The 18,533-nt window shown below is 41.9% G+C and overlaps 1 protein-coding gene across 1 annotated transcript in view; it reads left to right on the top strand.

Moving 5' to 3' along the window:
* Nucleotides 1–18,533, top strand: part of Wdfy2 (WD repeat and FYVE domain containing 2) — a 128,422-nt gene that overhangs the window by 86,551 nt on the left and 23,338 nt on the right. Inside the window, exons 4-5 of the mRNA XM_057786281.1 lie at nt 3,703–3,757; nt 13,775–13,925. Coding sequence (XP_057642264.1) covers nt 3,703–3,757; nt 13,775–13,925 — 206 coding nt within the window. The remainder of the gene's footprint in view (nt 1–3,702; nt 3,758–13,774; nt 13,926–18,533) is intronic.

Below are 18,533 nucleotides of genomic sequence, written 5' to 3'. Positions count from 1 at the left end.
CTGCTCTGCTAGTTAGGAGACATGAGTTCTCCAGGCTGCAGATGGGGCTAGGTTACGCTATTTCCCAGTGGGTAGGGGAAGCTGAAGGGCTGCAGAGCTAGTATTACAGTCCAAAGAGAGATGGGGAAAGCTGCAGGGAAATCCCCTCCCCTCCTGTGTCCTTATTTCTGTCTGTCCAGCCAACAACTTCCTGTGTCCTGGAGACCAGCTGGATTTCTCTGAGACTCGGGCCAGCTTGGTGGTGATGTGCCAGCATCTTTCTTGATTTCTCTTTGTTGAGCCTTTGCTTGTGTTGCTGAGACTTCACACCCAGATCTGGCATCAATTGCAGACTTTCCTTCAGAGTCAGCTGTTCGTTTGTTTGTTTTGTCTTAGGGTGTTTTGGGGGGGGGCAATAAAAAAGTCTAAAACAAAATCTAAATAGAAATTTATACAGAAAAATGAAAGCCCCCTCCAGAAAAAGGAAAGAAAGAAAAGAAAATAGTCCCATATACATGAACATTTGTGTATATTAAACCACAGTGAGATGCCACTTTCTTGCACATTAGTTTGGCAAAAGTGAAAAGGTGAACACATCTGTTGATGGAATTGAGTAAGTCACTGTGATGTGAAGGGCTGAGTGCCGTTAAGTTTCATGGAGAATGTGATGTCACTCTCAGTTTTGAGTCAGCAATCTTCTGTGTGCATCAGGTCATATGGACATGCATGCTGTTTTATAATAGTGAAAAATAGCAGGTAACTAACGTTACCGTTTAAAAAGGCCAGGACTTGAAAAACAAATGGTATACCCATTTTATAGAGTTTTGTAGGATCACCAAAAAGAGTAAGTTAAATTAAGTGATTCCTGGAAAGATAGCTCTGATGTGTATTAAAGGAAAATAGCTGTTATTTTTATACAACCTAATAACAAAATCCCTAAATGTGTATTTTTATCCTCTGTGTATGTTTACGAAAGTGTTTATATTTTAAAATAAGGTTTATTAGTACACCCCAAATGGTCTGTTTGCTTAAAAAGGAAGATTGAGTGTGCAGTTACTAACTTCTCCATTGTGCACCTCTGCATGTTTAATGTTCTGTAAGATGCATTAAAATTAATTAGGTGATAGGTAGACAGTAGAATGGAAGTATGTTTTTTTTCCAAAATAATTTAAAATGTATATATTCTAATTTTGACTGGTCAATCCTAAAGGACATAAATGTGAGCTTTAGCCAGAATGTCACATTAGATTTTTGTGAGTAGTAATATATTAGATATATATAAAATTCTGGCCAGGGCTGGAGAGATGGTTCAGTGGTTAAGAGCACTGGCTGCTCTTCCAGAGGTCCTGAGTTCAATTCCCAGTAACCACATGGTGGCTTACAACCATCTGTAATGAGATCTGGTGCCCTCTTCTGGCATGCAGACATACATGAAGGTAGAATGTTGTATACATAATGAATAAATCTTTTAAAAAATTCTGACTGGTCAATAATCTGTCAGTATCATTGGACATATCCCGTCATATAACATACCCTCTGAACAGTACAGCATCCTGTGAACTCATTAGAAAAAGAATGCAGTTGGTGAGTAAAGGATGACTGCCTAATTTGTTAATATTAGAATAGCATCACCAATTTGTTTTTACCTTGCATTTTATTATAGATTTCATTATTAGGATGTATAATAAAAGTATAATAGATATACTTTCAGTAATACTTATATCAAAGAAATGATTTCACAAAAGGACCTTTAAATATTTATCTTTTGTATATTTAGACTAGCATGTGGTTTCCATAGTATGTATGTGTGTGTGTGTGTGTATATATATAATGACAGTATCACCCCCAAATTTTCCTTATCTACATGTTATTATCAGTAGAAGAAAATATTTTTAGAAATTAGTTTACTAGTACTAAATAAACTTGTAGTTTTCTATTTTGTATACATTTCTTAAATCCTAAGTGAAAAGCTGCATCAAATTGTTTTATTGTATGCTTTGCCTTTTTCCAAGAGGAACGCAGTCTTTGCCTAGGACGATGAACTATTTCAGTATATTTAATATGAACTAAACAGATTTGCCCAGGTATCAGTTGTGTTTACAGCAGACATGTTCTCTCTGTCCGTGTTGGAGGCTCTGGAGAGATAGCCTGTCAGTTCCTCAGAGGGGAGCTGTATATTTCCTTTCAACTTTATCTGTCACACTGAGTTGAACTCTTCAGAAATGAGTAGCTATGGTGCCACTCCGTGCAGGATTCACTGTCTGAGGTTAAACTGGCAAGCTGAAGAAGCTGAATCCCAGCACTCAGGAGGCAGAGGCAGGCAGATCTCTGTGAGTTCGAGCCCAGCTTGGTCTATAGAGTGAGTTCCAGGACAGTCAGTGCTGTTGTTACACAGTGAAATCTTGTCTCGAAAAACAACAACAATAACAGTAAAAACCTGGCAAGTTAACAGTAAAAACCTGGCAAGTTGAGTAATGTTTTTCCCAAGAAAAACATAAAGAAGTTCCCTTTGTAGCTAAGTTTCTTATAGGGCCTGTGGCAGAAAAGCAGAACCAAAGAAACTAGCATATTCTGTCATGCTACCCTATTTTACCTTTGTGGCATCTGTCACAAAAATTATACAGTATTTTCACCTAAAAAAATTACATAATCTATGTGAACTCAGTAAGCACTAATAGCAAGAAAGGAGTGTCCATGTCTGTCCTCCCACCCCCTTGTCAGTCATCAGAGAAAAATTCTAGATGCTTCCAGCTGTTGTGAAAAGCTTCATTGTTCTGTTATAAGCCCAGAATAAAGCCCTGCTTTATTTTATGCTGTTCCTCCACCCCTGCTCTGCAGTTCACCTTCAGAGACATGTGGGTGTTTGCATTTGAGAAAGCGGAAGAGCTCAGCCTTGGCCAGGCCTTGTAAATACCTGGTTGGAGTCCACAGTGGCCTCAGCAACTGCATGGGTGCTTAGGTGCGACCCTTTCGTGTGTTCCCACAGGTGTGCTGTGTAGAAACTAATGTCTTCACAGCTTTTGTTGTCCAGACTCAGCTCATTAACTTCGGAGGTGCCTTCCACACAACTGGCAGACATGTTGACAGCTCATTGTGTCAGGGAACTCTGCTGTGCCCCTAGACACACAGGGACTGAGCAGGAGCAGCCGCAGGGAGCTTGTTATAAGGGAAAGTGAATTGCTAATGCTAACAGTATTTCTCAGTAGAGAACTGCTGCCTAGTTGCTCATTGCTACAGTCTTTCAGTGTTTGCTGCGGCGCCAGTGAGACTTTGAATCAATCCAGTTAGGATTGGCATTGACCAGAACCCTAACTCGGAACATGTGAGTTTGGGCTACTGTTGGAGAGAGTCACACGTGTCAAGTTGATTGACAAACCACTAATGTTACATGTAATTCTGTTATGAGTCTGTTTACCAAAGCATAATTGCTCATTAAATAGTTTATTTTTGCTTGGGAGCCTGAAGATGACTCCACTGTTAGGAGCCCTGGCTGTCCTTCCAGAGGACCTGGGTTCAATTTCCAGCACCCCCATGACAGCAACCAACCATCTGTAGCTCTAGTTCCAGAGGACCCGACTCCCTCTTCTGGCCTCCATGGGCACTGCGTGTATGTGGTGTGCAGACAAACGTGCAGGCCAAACACCCATACACATAAAATAAAAGTAAATAAAATCTCAAGCAAAAAAAAACCCTTTTGCCTTATGGTTTTCTCTTGTCTTGTAGGAATTTATTTTGTCTGAAGATTATAACAAGATGACAGCTGTGAAGAACTATCCAGGTAGGAGTCGGAGCGCTGTTTTTAGATGGCTCTAAAACTATTTCTGGGTAGTTTTCACTCTCTCTGAGAACACTTCAATTACGTGGGGGAACAAAAAGAGAAACCCTGTAAGGTCAGTATTATCTTAGTTGTGAACGAAGTTGCTGAGGCCTGAAGAGCCTGGGTTACTTGTTCTACAGAGGTCAAGCACAGCCCAGAGTAGGTCAGGGTGACTGCCAAGCCCATAACTTTGTCTTTCTATACCATGTTTCCTGGAGTGGTACAGCAAGCTCAGGAAAAGTGGAGTCAGCCTCAGGTTACTCCAGATGAACCTCATTTTATGTTTGGGGAGACGCTTTGACCTGTGAGGGATGGGGTGGGAGGTGGGGTTGGGAGTGGGTTACGTGTCTATTGCATTTTCAGCGTTGTCTTATTGGCCAGATTTATTCTATCTGTCAGTAGGGTCTGGAAGGAGCCTGTTTTCAGACCAACAGTATCATGTAATCAGAGCAGAGGCCTTTAAGACCCGATGTCATTTTATCCAGATACCCTGACCTCATTCATTCACATCCATGACCTCCAAAGACACTATGCTATCATGAGTTTGGAAGGTTCTAGACATTGCATTCTTTAGGATTTAGAGTTAAATTTCTTTCCCTGTGGATTTATTCCTTAGTTGTTTTTCATGCATCACTAATGAAATATTTACTGAGTACCTCCCATGTTCTGTTAGCTCAGGAGTGTAATAATAATATTGAACAGACGTGTACAGTGTCCATCTCTAAGCGGCTTAGTGAGCTATACTAGATTGCGCCCTTCCAGGTTTTGCTAAGTTTGTTAGAACAACAGAAATCGAGTACCGCCTTCTTCTCATGACAGCCTTTGGCTTGTTTTAAACAGCTGTGGAAAGTCAGTCTGACCTTTCTCCTCCAGTGTTCTTTCGCTTCTCTAACATAAGCATTCTATGTCCCAACTGTTTTTTTTTAATTATTTTATTTTATTATTATTTATTTATTTATTGTGTACACCGTAGTCTGCCTGCATGCATGCCCGCAGGCCAGAAGAGGGCACCAGATCTCATTACAGATGGTTGTGAACCACCATGTGGTTGCTGGGAATTGAACTCAGGACCTTTAGACAAGTAGGTGGAGCTCTTAACCACTGAGCCATCTCTCCAGCCCTGTCCCAACTGTTTATGGTCTGAATTTTTGTTCTCTAAAAACGTGTTTGATTGTCTTACTCACAGATTTGATGTCTCATGTTGTACCATTAAGATCTTTTTCAAATATGACATGATGTGGCATGTAACTTTTAGCATCGTTCCTAATGATCTGTCTCTCACTCCCAGAAGTGTAAGATGGACTTAGAACACGAGATGAGATAGAGACCACTCCCACGATTATGTGCAGAGACTGGGCATGCGTGACACTCACCTTCCTCTTCCCTGGTTTGCGTGTGTAATGAGGGGAGCTATCTTGTAGAGAAGCCTGTGTGCTAGGGAGCAGCAGTCAGGGAGGAACTGGCGCTCCCAGCTCAGCAGCCCACCAGGAACTCGACCCAGCCCAGAGCCATGTGAGAGCTCAGCCCTCCCTCTGTTAAGCTTTCTCTTGAGGCCCCCATGCTCTGATTTCCTCCTAGGAAACTCAAGGATTCGGCATCCAGCTAAGCTGTACTAGCATTTTGACCCACAGAAACTCCGAGATAATAAAATGTTTTCTGGCAATAACTTGAGGATAGTTTATTACACGACAGAAGATGATTAGCGCATGCATTTTATCTGCTGGGCAGGCCCTACTTCCCCGCTCTCCTGGGCACTCTTCTAAGAGTGAGTTCTGACAGCCGTTTTCTACCCTCTGCTGGTGTGGGATAGGTAATGATCAGTATTCTCATGGGTTGCTTTTAGGCTGTATCCTATGTTTTGGGACTTCCTTTTTTTTTTTTTTTTTTTTTGATTTTCGAGACAGGGTTTCTTCGTAGCTTTTTGGTTCCTGTCCTGGAACTAGCTCTTGTAGACCAGGCTGGCCTTGAACTCACAGAGATCCGCCTGCCTCTACCTCCCGAGTGCTGGGATTAAAGGCATGCGCCACCACCGCCCGGCCCATTTTTGTTTTTATGCCAAACCTTGGACTTCCCGATCTGTTACTTATCATCTCATTTAGCCTGTCCGCTCAGCTGAGCAAGATGTTCCAGTGTCCTGAAGTGACTAAATCAGAAGGAAAGGATTATGCTCTTCATTGGCTAGTGCTGGGCACTCATACATCTGATGGGCAGAATCATCTGGTGGTTGCTCGAGTTCATATTTCCAGTGTCTTTACAAAGATACAGTTGTTAGTACATATGTTCCTGGTGTCATTACGTGTATTAACTCCCTTTTAGTTTTGTATTTTTTTTCTTGCATCTTTGTCAAATATACTAATGAGTCTGCTAGATGTGCATCTGACATGCCCACCACTAGGAGCTGTTGTTCTCACGCTCTTCCGTGGCAGGTTTTCTAGCATAGTTCACGTGCTTTCTATCACATAATTACAAAACTCAATACCAGACTCCTGTGGATGCATTCTTCACAAACACCCAGAGCTGATGGTAAAATATTGTGTTTTCATTGTTTCCTTTAATTTAATGTTAAGTTTTTGAGAAAAATCAAACTTTCCCGTGTTCCAGAGCAGAGAGAAAACTAAATCTCGGAGGGCTGTGTATGCACATGCTCTGACTTTGCAGCTGTCCCGTGGAGACAGAGTCTGTATGTGACCCATGCCCTTAACAACAGGAGGTTCAGCCTGAAGCCTGAGTAAGATGAAAAATTGGAACTGAGATTTCCATAGAAAGTCTATACAGGATCATATCCTTGTGAAAAGGAAGGGGTGGAAATCCTCCGTTCATTGGCCCAGGAGACAACAGGATATTTATTCTGATCTCAACTCTCTGTAGATGAGAAAAATCTCCTATGATAAGTCAAACCCTATCTGAAAAATTTTGCTCACAAAATACAAATCTAAAACAATTTTATAGAGCTAGAAACTATGTTTTACAAAATGATCATAAAAGTAGTTATTGATCATGATATTCCCAAGCACCACCAGAAAGAAATGCAGACCTCTTTAAGACAAATTGCATATGTGTCCCTAGAGCTGAACAAGAACAGCTGGCCTAACCAAGGCTGCATGTAGGTCAGTGGCAGAGCATTCGCTCAGTACACACAAGGTTCTGGAACTGAGCTCCAGCACTACGGAACGGGCAAGCAGAAGGACTGCATAAGAGTGACTTTTACCTTTAAAGTATTACAGAAGTACATGAAGCCACCACAAATATGTGTTAGCAGAGATCATGAACAGAAAACTTAGACTGCCAACAACACTGGAACATGATCAGTAATCTGAAAGAGATTGTAACATCGAATTTTAAATTTTTAAAGAAAACTAAAGCTAAGTGTGGTGGCATATGCCCACTCTCTCAGTCTAGGGCGGTCAACCTGGGCTACATAGTGAGTGAGAGCCTGTCTCAAAACCAAACAGAAGAGATAAACAAAAAAATCAAGGTAGGAGCTGGAGAGATGGTTAACTAGTTAAGAGCACCTGGTGTGCTTTGAGAAGACCCAGGTTTGGTTCCCAGTACCTGTGTGGTAGTAACCGTAACTGTCTGTAACTCCAGTTCCTGGGGATACACTGCCTTCTCTGGCCTCCATAGGCCTTGACCCACATGGTGCTTTTACATGCAGACAAAACATTCAAACACATAAATTAAAAATAAATATACTTTTTAAAAAGGCATAGAAACTAGGAACTAACAAAACAAAAACACTGTGATTAAAAGTCTTTGTGTGGGGACTTCTCTGTGTAACAGCCCTGCCTGTCCTGGAACTCATTTTGTAGACTAGGCTGGCCTTGAACTCACAGAGATCCATCTGCCTTTGCCTCTGGTTCTGGAGTTCTGGGATTAAAGGCGTGTACTAGCACGCCTGGCTAAAAGTCATATTTTTTAAAACATGAAAAATACCATTGAAATTCTAAAAACCAGTGGGGAAGTAGATTAGACCATAAATTATTAAGCTAGTGGCAGATTTGATGTCAATAGAGCAGTATGTTTAAAGTATGAAGGAATTGTTAAAAATAGAATTCTATACTCTGAGAAGGTATCTTTCAAAAATAAAAATTAAAAGAGCTAGTTCCAGGACAGACTCCAAAACCACAGAGAAACCCTGTCTCAAAAAAACCAAAAATAAATAAATAAATAAATAAATAAAATGACATTTAAAAAAAAATTAAATTAAAACTTTTCAGTCATAAAGAACCCAAAGAATTAATTTTGTATAAACCTCCACTAGAGGAAATGTCAACGGAAAATCTTCAGGAAGAAAATAATGTCAATTGGAAATATGCACCTACTCCAAGACTGAGAACAACAAAATGCTCACTGCAGTGCAGTCTCTTTCAAAGATATTTACTAACAACAACATAGAATTGGTGTCAGATATGAAATTAATGTGTATAATGATATTTAAAAAAGTAGAAAGTAGCCGGGCGGTGGTGGCGCACGCCTTTAATCCCAGCACTCGGGAGGCAGAGGCAGGCGGATCTCTGTGAGTTCGAGGCCAGCCTGGTCTACAAGAGCTAGTGCCAGGACAGGAACCAAAAGCTATGAAGAAACCCTGTCTCGAAGAAAAAAAAAAAGTAGAAAGTAGAAAAATAGAAATATGCTGTTGTAAAGTTGTTATGCTAAACATGAAAACTGGTGAATTAGAGATACATACTCTTTCCCATAAACAACTGTTACTATGACAAACAGCTATTAACCAATGAAATAAAATAGAATTGTAAAATTATTTCAGTGAATAAAAACAAAGGCCAAAGTAAGAGAAAAATGGAGAAAGAAAATGGAAAAAAGAGAATAGGAAGGGGATAGGTTTAAACCTAAAATATCAATAATCCATTAAATATAAATAAGGTAAAACTAGTGACTAAAAGTCGTCAACTTTTAATCAAGTCTGTTGAGTGAGGATTTGAGATTCAAATGTAACCTGTAGATAAGACACTGTTAGTCATTTGAGAAGCAAGTTGATGGTAGAAAGGTAGAAGTCATACCACGAGAACACTAACCAAAATGAAGCTCAGGTAATTTTATTAATATCAAAGTGGATTTCAGATCAAAAATAAAGAGCGAGTCCAGCAGAAGGCCATAATGAGTCTTTTTGTATGTTACTAACATAGCTTTGAGATAAGGGCAACAATGAAACTTTAGGGACAAATGGCCACACACACACAGTTGTAGTCAGAAATTAACATTCTCTTCCCGGTAACTGATGGAACAGGCATGCAGAAGGTTGTCAAGGACAGTTCAGTGCCTTTCCCAGTGGTCACCTGTAGAAATTCTGTTCAACTGAAACAGAATATGCCCAATTTCAAACTGCACACAGAACTTCTGCTAGGATTAAAACCATAAAACAAGTCTTGATAAGTTTCGAAGGATTTAGACATTTTCTAAGAATGAAATTAAAGTTAAATTTGATGATGAATATAGATTCTTGGGAAATCCTAAAATATTTGGAAGGTAAATAATACAATTCTGAATAATCCATGGGTTAAAGGAGAAACCACAAAGCATAAATAACATGAACTGAGTAAAAATGAAAACAAGGATAGCAGTATGTATAGGGTATATCTGCAGCAGCATCTAAGGGAGACTGACAGCAAGGTCTCAAATCAGTGACCTTGGTTTACTGCGGGAAAGAAAAAGGAAAGGAACAAAGAAACCGAAGCTACCCGGAGGGGAGGGAAGACAGATTAGTACAGCAGTTCATGAGATATAAAGCAGGTGGGACAGAGAAGCCTGCAGCCATCAAGGCTGTTTCCTGAGTGATAACTTCTGGCTAGACGAGCAAGGGGAAACACTGGAAATTGTCAGTGTCAGGAAAGAGTGGCCTTACTCTCTTCCAAAGGCTCCAGTGTGCTCAGGGTCACATGCCTTGAGCACTGTGACCTGACACTCATCCAGAGGCTGCATGTGTGAATACTATATTGATATGCGTTGATATAAAGAACAAATAAAGTCAACAGGTCTTTGAAAGTCACAAACTGCACTGCAGATGACTCAAGAAGAAATAGATGGTCCTAATAGCTCTATATGTATAAGAAGAAGTTGACTTTTTAGTTTAAAACCTCCCCTTAAAGAAAACTTGTATTAGTGAGGGCTCTCTACAGCAGGGGTTCTCAACCTTTTTAATGCTGTGACCCTTTAATACAGTTCCTCATGCAGTGACCACAACCATAACATTACTTTTGTTGGCACTTCATAACTGTAATTGTGTTACTGTTTTGAATTGTAATGTAAACGTGTTTTCTGATGGTCTTAGGTGACCCCTGTGAAAGGGTCATTTGCCCTCCAAAGGGGTCATGACCCACAGGTTGAGAACAACTGCTCTAGAGGAGCAGCACCGAGAGAATGAATCTCTCTAGATAGACAGCTCAAACGTTGGCTTCATAAAAGAAGCAAGGTTTATGCCATTGGGGGAAAAGGGAGAAAAATATACACATATGTAGAGAAAGGGGATTTATTAGAATGACTTACAGGCTGTGGTCCAGCTTGCCAAGAGTGGTTGTACCAATGAAAGGTCCAAGACTTCAGTGGGTTGTTCAGTCCATGATGCTTGATGTCCCAACAGTCTTCAGTCTGTGGCAGAGTCCTGAAGAAGAAGTCACTAGTAGCAGTAAGGAATGGACTTGCTACAAGAGAGAGCAAGCAGGCAAAGAGCAAAAGCTCCCTTCTTCCATCCCCTCCATACTCATAGAGCAGATGGTTTTACTGGTCATAGTTTATGAACCATTAAGGAAGAAAGTATGTGAAACTACAGGGACTCTCTGGAAATGGAGGAATGGAAGAGCCCGTGTGTGTGTGGTACTTACTTCAGTCAAAGCTGTAGAGATGGAGATGAAATGGTAGTTATGACGAGCAGGGGAGCAAGGGAAGTTGTAAACTAGTGTTTAACAGGCTCAGGGTTTATATTTGAAGAGATGTGAAAGTTCTAGAGAGGTGATGACTATCATATGTTAATCTGAATGTTTTTAGTTCTACAGAATGCATGTCTGAAAGTGGTTAAAATGGTAAATTATGTCATTTTCTATAAAAAATTTTTTAGAGAAATTTTATGTATGAATTGCCTGTTGATGTGTCTGAAGCATAGTTGACTATGTCAGTAAATATGAATTCCTTTGGGAAAATTACTTTATGCTTGATGACACATACCTAAGGCAGGAGAACTGTGAGTTCAAGGTCTGTCTGGGCTGTATAAGGAGAATCTATCTCAAGTAAAACAGCTTTGAAAGTAATGTGGATAGACTAGAGTTGATGATAGGAATATGACATGACATAGTCTCTTTGAAAGATCTTCCATCAATTTTTCAAAGAGTTAAAATAGTTATCTTGTGACACAGTGTTTTTACTCACCCCTGTATGACTAGAATTGAAAAAAAATGTGTAAACAGATTTTTAGAAACACTATAAAAAAAAAAAGAAACACTATAATAGCCAAAAGAGGGAAGTAATTGTGGATGAATGGAATCTTGTGTGTGTGTGTGTGTGTGTGTGTGTGTATGTCTGTCTGTCTGACTAACAGAATGGAATGGTGATAATACATGCTGTAACATGTGAACTTAAAAACATGCTTAGTGGAAGAAGTCAGACACAAAAGGCCACATCATTTGACTACATTTATGTGAAGTGTCAAGAATAGGAGACAGAAAGCATATTGACTCAAGTCAGGGAAAAGGAGAATTGAATTGTTTGGGGGTGAGGGAAATACTCCGGAAGTAGGTGGTGGTGATGATCATGTAATATGAATATGCTATCAGCCAAGGAATTGCTGATCTCTAAAAAGGTCGGAAGTGTAGTGAGTTTTGTCTCAATAAATTCATTTTTTAAAAATCAACCATTGATAGCTGATACCAGTACCAAAGATATCACTTCCTTTCTGTATTACAAGAAAGGACAAGTGTAAAGAATAGTCCAAGTACACGGTACATAAATGGGTTTTCCAGCATGACCCAGCCAGAGTTATTACAGCTATGCAGAGCTCTTCAACCAAAAATCAGGATAGTCCCTCACATCAACAAGCCAAAGGAGAAAACCCCTCCCGTATATGTCAGTGCGCAAAGGGCTGAGGATGTGGTGCAGTGGTAGGCAGCTCTCCCGGCCTGCACAGGGCTCTTTTCCCCCAACACCACCGCCTGGGTGGGAAAAGGCAACACAGGAAAAGCATTTGGTGAAATCGTGACTACAGCTCCGAAACCAGGGAAGAGAAAAGCAGTTCAGCGTGGTGAGGCGCTGCCTGCAGATCCTGATGGCCTGATGGTGAGAAAGCTTGCTCCCCTGCTAAGACTAGGATCCTTCTCTGCCCGGTTTCTCTTCACAAAGCCAGGTGTCAAGCCCAGGTTTTCCTATGAGTTTCTGAATTGTAGAGGTAACTATCTGCCTTCAAAGGGCTTTCTTCTGAGTAAAAGAGTTCTTTCTCCTTAGACTGTTTTGAGTTTTTGAGATTTGGTTTGTTTTTCCACTGACACCCAGACACTAAAAGAACCGACTTTGCCATAGAAATTAAGGTTTACTTTGCTGGTGTGTGTGTGTGTGTGTGTGTGTGTGTGTGTGTAAGACGGACACAGAGAGACAGACAGACAGACACACACAGAGAGAGAGAGAGAGAGAGAGAGAGATTCAGACACTCCACTCTCGGTCTCCACAGTGACTAAATGAATGTGTTAAACACCCTGAAGTTGGCAGATGGTTTTGCTGCAGTGGGCTGCAGACAGCCACCCACATTGTCTGACGCTGCTTGGTAATCAAAGTGGAAAATCTACACCTCACCATACTCAAGAATATACTCCCGGCCCACCAGACCACTAGCCAGGCTGCAGTGTGTTCATTCTTTTACCATGTTCCCATGTTCCATTGCCTGGCATCACATAGCAAGAAAGCAGAACTCACTCTTCCTACTTGAGCTTATTAAGTAACTGAGAACCATGAGGCCTTAGCCAAACCACTGAGCTTCACTGTACCTGTTTGTCCAGGTGAGCAACAGAGAGAGGGCTAGAAGGTACGAGCAGTCTCTTCTCGCTCTGAAGTTGTATGATGCGAAATTCTTCTGACAGGGTTGCTGTTGTATAAAGTAACCATGGGATGTTTTCTCTCATGTACAGAGTTCTGCAAAACGGGTATTTCATTCTTATTGTAGTTACCTTTTTCTGTTGCTTTGGTGAAACACTATGACCAACTCAACTTATAAAAGAAGGCATTTATTGGGGCATATAGTTTGAGAGGGAAATCCCTGATGGCAAAGCAGAGACAAGGAGGCAGTAACAGCCTGAGAGATCACCTATTGATCCGCAAGCAGGAAAGAGAAATTCCATACTGGGAATGGCCCAAGTCTTTGGAAACATCGAAACCTATCCCCAATGCCACACCTCCTCCAACAAGGCCACGTCTCTGAATCCTTCCCAAACATTTCCACCAACTGAAGAGCAAGCTTTCAAATGGATGAAACTGTTGGGGGCCATTCTCCTTCAGACGGCCGCCATCCCTTTTTGTAATTATTCGCCAAGCTTTTAGGTTCTGACAGGAAACTGTCAGAAATTTTGTTAAGAGTTTAAAAATCAGATTTCACCACCACCAACAAAATAATATACCTTTCCTTTGGGGGAAGTGCACATAAACTGACCAGTGACTGTGCTGCAAATGTCTTTCCTAATGTGTCTTGTGGTCGCACTGATCCAATAGCCCTAGTATGCTTGGCCAAGCTTTGGGGAAGGGAGCTCTCTGAGGAAGTAATTCTTGGATGGACACAAGCAAGATTGTGAAGAGATAGATCATTTAAGAAAAAAAAAGAAAGAAAAACAAAACAAGTGTCCAAGGAAAGCTGTTGTTTTGTCCTGTCCCTGGTGGCTTTGTCCTTCAGCCTCTTCTGAGATGGGGAAAAGGATCTAACAGTGGGCTATATTTTCCCATTTTCTTCAGGATGCTTTCTTTATCATTTTCTCATCTTTTGATTTTTTTCAGCACATCAGAGCAGAGTGACGATGGTCCTGTTTGTTCTGGAGCTGGAGTGGGTGCTGAGCACTGGGCAGGACAAGCAGTTCGCCTGGCACTGCTCTGAGAGTGGGCAGCGCCTGGGATGTCACCGCACCGGCGCTGTGGCCTCGGGCCTGCAGTATCCTTTGCCGAGAAAGTCCCTTTCTCTTTGATGCATAGAAATTTGAAATGTGTGCATTGTTTTCTGTTTTTATTTACTGTTTTTCATTGTGTGAAAAAGATGCTCAGAGACCTTCTTAAGGTACAAGGTATTGGGGCTGGGGGTTCCCACATAAATGGGGTGAAGCAAGGCCTGCTGATTGCTATGACCGAGTTCTGACACCCAGACAGGACACAGCCTAAAGTGTGGTCCTCAGGTGTCGGGACTGTGGTCCACGGGGCTACAGCCATCAACAAAATACATTTGGTTTTAATAAACAAGTTATTTCTCTAATAGGAAATCCCCCTAACATTATAAATATCCCATTGATGCTTAGAGAGTAGGCCATGAGATTTCTGTTCATTTAGGAATATTTTGGGGGCCATTTGGATCGCTTAGCAGGTAGAAGTGCTTGCTGCACACATTTGGAACCTGAGTTCAGTCTCCATAATTCATGCTGGAAGGAAACAACCAGCTACTGGAAGTTGTCCTCTTGGTCCACATACACAACACTAATAATAATAAATTAAATTGTAAATATCTCTTGACAGGCTGCCATGCCAGGGACCAGTGAGCTAGCTGTCTTCTAGATGGTATCCTGCAGACTTTGTTCCAGGCATGAAACTCTCTGAAACATCCATAGTGTGATGTTCTTTCTCCCAAGTTGTCAGTCCATGTACTTGGGGTGGGTACCTGTAAATACCAGAGAAGCCTCAGTTCTTGCTGGTTGGGCTCTGGCAAGCCTAGCATCAGTTGGTGCGTGACATGTTTCTCCCACGGCAAGGAAGAAAGTTCTCTGGTATAAAAGGTGGATCCTCCAATTCTGACTAGTGAGGCAGGACCCGGAAATCAACACCATTCACAGATGCAGAAGCAGGGGACCTGCTTTGGGGTTTTATCTCTGTGCTTACAAAGTATCTAGTCAGTTGTCAATAATACAGCAGTTTGCCACCATCTCCTTGCGCCTGTGTGGCAGTGGGTGTGTATATGAGTGCACGGAGGCTAGTGTTGCCGTTATTCTCCCACTAGAAGGGCAAGATGAGAGCCCATCTTGGTGGAAAGTCGTAAAGGGGGAGAGTGAGCAAGACCAGAGACAAAGTTAACAGGGGAGGGAGCTTGTCCTTAACAGGGCAGCACAACACCTAGAGGCAATGTCCTCAGGCATCAGATGAGCCAGCCAAAGCCTGAAGGGGACCATTGTTTCTGAGGTATTGTGCCATGGACTTCTGCCTTGTCCTCTTCGCTCTTGGACATCAGAACTGATAGCATCCTGTGGCTTGTTCTGATGCTGGCAGCATCCACAGGCCTTGTAATGGTGCGTCTTCCATTTATCTGTGTCTTACTCTAGCCAAACCAGGCAGGTCGAGCAAAGACACACATATGCCATCAAGAAGATAACTTTTCAAACTATCTGAAAATGAAAAACAAAAATTGAAGTTCAACTTGCCTTGACCATATTAACATTTGTTTAAGATTATAACCACTAGTTCCTAAAGTCACCTTCATGTTGTGACTGTTTTCCAAGCAGAGAATCATGTTACTAGTTATCAGAAGCCTGTGTGTGTGTGTGTGTGTGTGTGTGTGTGTGTGTGTGTGAGAGAGAGAGAGAGAGAGAGAGAGAGAGAGAGAGAGAGAGAGAGAGAGTTAGTTTGGACAGCCCCTTCCAGAAACTGCGTGCCCCACCAAATTCATCTTAACAGCTCCTGTTTTCAAGCCACAATGCCAGCCCTTGCTCCTGAGTATCTTTGCAGTACCACCACTGCCCCAGAAATATTTTAATGACACTTATCCATAATTCACATCCACTGTTGATAATTTGGCCCCCCCTTTGTCACAAATTCTGAAGCAAATTCTAGACCCTAATGTCATTTTAACTAAATATATTTCATTATGAACCTCTAAAACTAAATATTTGTTCATAATCACAAAGATAGAGTTGCCTCGGGAAATTAATAATCCCTCATAGTTCTAAATCCTCTATTCTCAGCTTGTGCTTGCTTTGCAAGTCACTTTTTGTAATAGATTTGTTTGAAATTGGATGTGGACACTACATCTCGTCGAGACATTGTCAAGTGTTCTGATTCCTCCTCTGGAACAGTTCTCCCGTCTCTGGAAGCTTCTGAATTTGCTCTCTAGATAGTCCTTATTCTAAACTGACCCCTCCATCGACATCACGTACTTTGTTCATCTGCCTGCCCCCTGATTCTGTGTACGTTTAGCCTTTTGTCCTTCCTCATGGTGATGGTTCTGTTGCTTCACCCCGCGTTTCCCATCAGGAGCCCCGACAACTGGGTCATCATCTTGCATTCAGTCTGAGCACAACTCATGACTCCAGGGACTGCAGTGGTTTAGAGATTGGGGTTGTTACCCTCCTCTTGTCCCAGGAAAATCAGTGACTTAGCTCCCAGCCCCCGCCAGCATTTCTGTTAAGGTTCTGTTTAGTGGCCAAGCTTTAGCTGAGTCATTTCCCTCATGAAGGTGCAAAGTGGCCATTTTCTAGTCCTATCCCCCGCCCCCCGCCCCCCGCCCCCCGCATGTGCTAGTTGGAAGTGTCTGAGTTTCCTTACTAACTAGTGCTGTATATTTACCCTTGTAGGAAATTTATGTAGAAGAAAGGTACTCATCATTCCTGTAATTTTAATTGTCATTTTGTGCTTTGGTGTTTGTTTGAGACAGGTCTTGATACACAGCCCAGGCTGTTTTGAAACTCATCGTATAATTAGCCTGGTTCAAATCTCCATCCTCCTGCCTCAGCCTCCTGAGTATTTGGGGCTATAGGCCTATACCACCACATCTGACTAACTCCTTTTCCTTAACTGCTAGTTTAGGTAGAGAGTTATTATCCTGCCATCCTTCAGAGGAGTTTTTTTTTTTTCTTTCTTGTAATGTTAGAAACCCTTAGGGTTTGTGTTGTTGTTGTTGTTTAGGTTTTAAAAGAATATATTTTAATAAACTTTAACATATTTTAATAAATTTCATTTTTAAATATTAAAATATTTGACATATAAAATATGTTCCTTCTTTGGATAGTAAGAGTCATATAGTAGTGTGTGTGTGTGTGTGTGTGTGTGTGTGTGTATCTGTTTGTATGTGTTGCTGATGACCAAACCCAGGCCTTCACAAATGACAGATAAGCATTACCATTGAGCTGCATTCCTGACTCTTTCCCATCTTATTTCATAGGTTTTTTTTTTTATTTTTCTAGGATATTTTATAGCAGTTTTAGATTCACAGAAAACGATTAAATACTGAGATTTCCAGTTCTCCCCATGCGTTACAATTCATAAACCTATGTTGGCACGTGCAACTTTTATCAACTTGTGGGCTTTAAAATCGCCATGGAAACAAAGCTGTAATCATGAGTTATGTGAAACTCTTCCTGGGGAGATGTGAACAGTTGTCATTTCGCCTCAGGTAGGGGGCAAAAGACAAACCAAAGTAAGGATGCCACCAGAGTTCATCTTGGTGAACCAGTAAGTTTTACTGGGCCAGAGATTATTTACAGGAGCAGAGGTTACTCAGTGATAGCCGCGTACCAAAAATCCACTCTAGCCAGATGACATCTCATGAAAGTTGGAAACCTGGACCATACAGCACAACCTGCAGGCAGCTCAGCAGTTGGAGGCTATCTCGGGCAGCTCAGGATGCTCAGCAGTTGGAGGCTATCTCAGGCAGCTCGGATGAACCTCCTCCAGGTGCCTCGCTGGTCACTGCTTCTTTTCAGTGGCCTCGCTAGTTTCTGTTTCTTCTGCAGTTCAGATGCCCTGCACGTCTTCTAGGACACAGCAGTGTCTATCGTTGCATTACCATACGCTGCTCTGGAAGTGGCTCTCTGCTGTCCTTACAGCTCTGTATGCTGGGGAGGGAGGGACTGAGTGAATCCAGTCTTCTCCAGGTTCTTCCAGAGTCTTCACTTCCTAGGGCATTAAACATTAAACGTCCCTGCTGGATGGAATGTTTCACCTTCTTTACAGCATCTCTGTCATAAGGAATTTCCCTGCAGCATGGGAGATTTGCTCAGAGATCTCAGAGTGCTTACACAACACCATTCTTGCGAAGGATTCTAGGGTAGGTTAATTGCCATGAGAAGACATGCCCTAAATGTGAGTGGTGGCATTTCATGGGCAGCACCCCACACAAACATACACACTGAATGGAGAGGAGAAAGTGAACTGTGCACATCCTCGCTGTCTGCCTTCTAACCGCAGGCAGTGGGATCAGCTGCCTCCTGCTCCTGTCACACTGGGCTTTCCTGCCATTGTGGACTATACCCCCTGGACCTGGGAGTCACAGCAAACACTACCTAAGTTGCTTTGGTCAGATATTTTGTTACAAGTGAGATGAGACTCTGAGCGTAGTGGCACATGCCTTTAATCCCAGCACTCAGGAGGCAGAGGCAGGGGCATCTCTGTGAGTTCGAGACCAGCCTGGTCTACAAAGTAAGTTCCAGGACAGGCTCCAGAGCTACACAGAGAAACCCTGTCTCAGGAAACCAGAAATCAAAAAAACAAAACAAATGGGCTGAGACAAATAACTAAGGGAATACGTCATTCTCATCCAGAATCCCTAGCTTTCTTCAGGGTTCAC

This window comes from Chionomys nivalis, chromosome 12, assembly GCF_950005125.1.
Source record: "Chionomys nivalis chromosome 12, mChiNiv1.1, whole genome shotgun sequence".
NCBI classification, from domain to species: Eukaryota; Metazoa; Chordata; class Mammalia; order Rodentia; family Cricetidae; genus Chionomys; species Chionomys nivalis.
The sequence above is the reverse complement of the archived record's forward strand: the minus strand, read 5'-3'. Positions and strand labels throughout refer to the sequence as shown.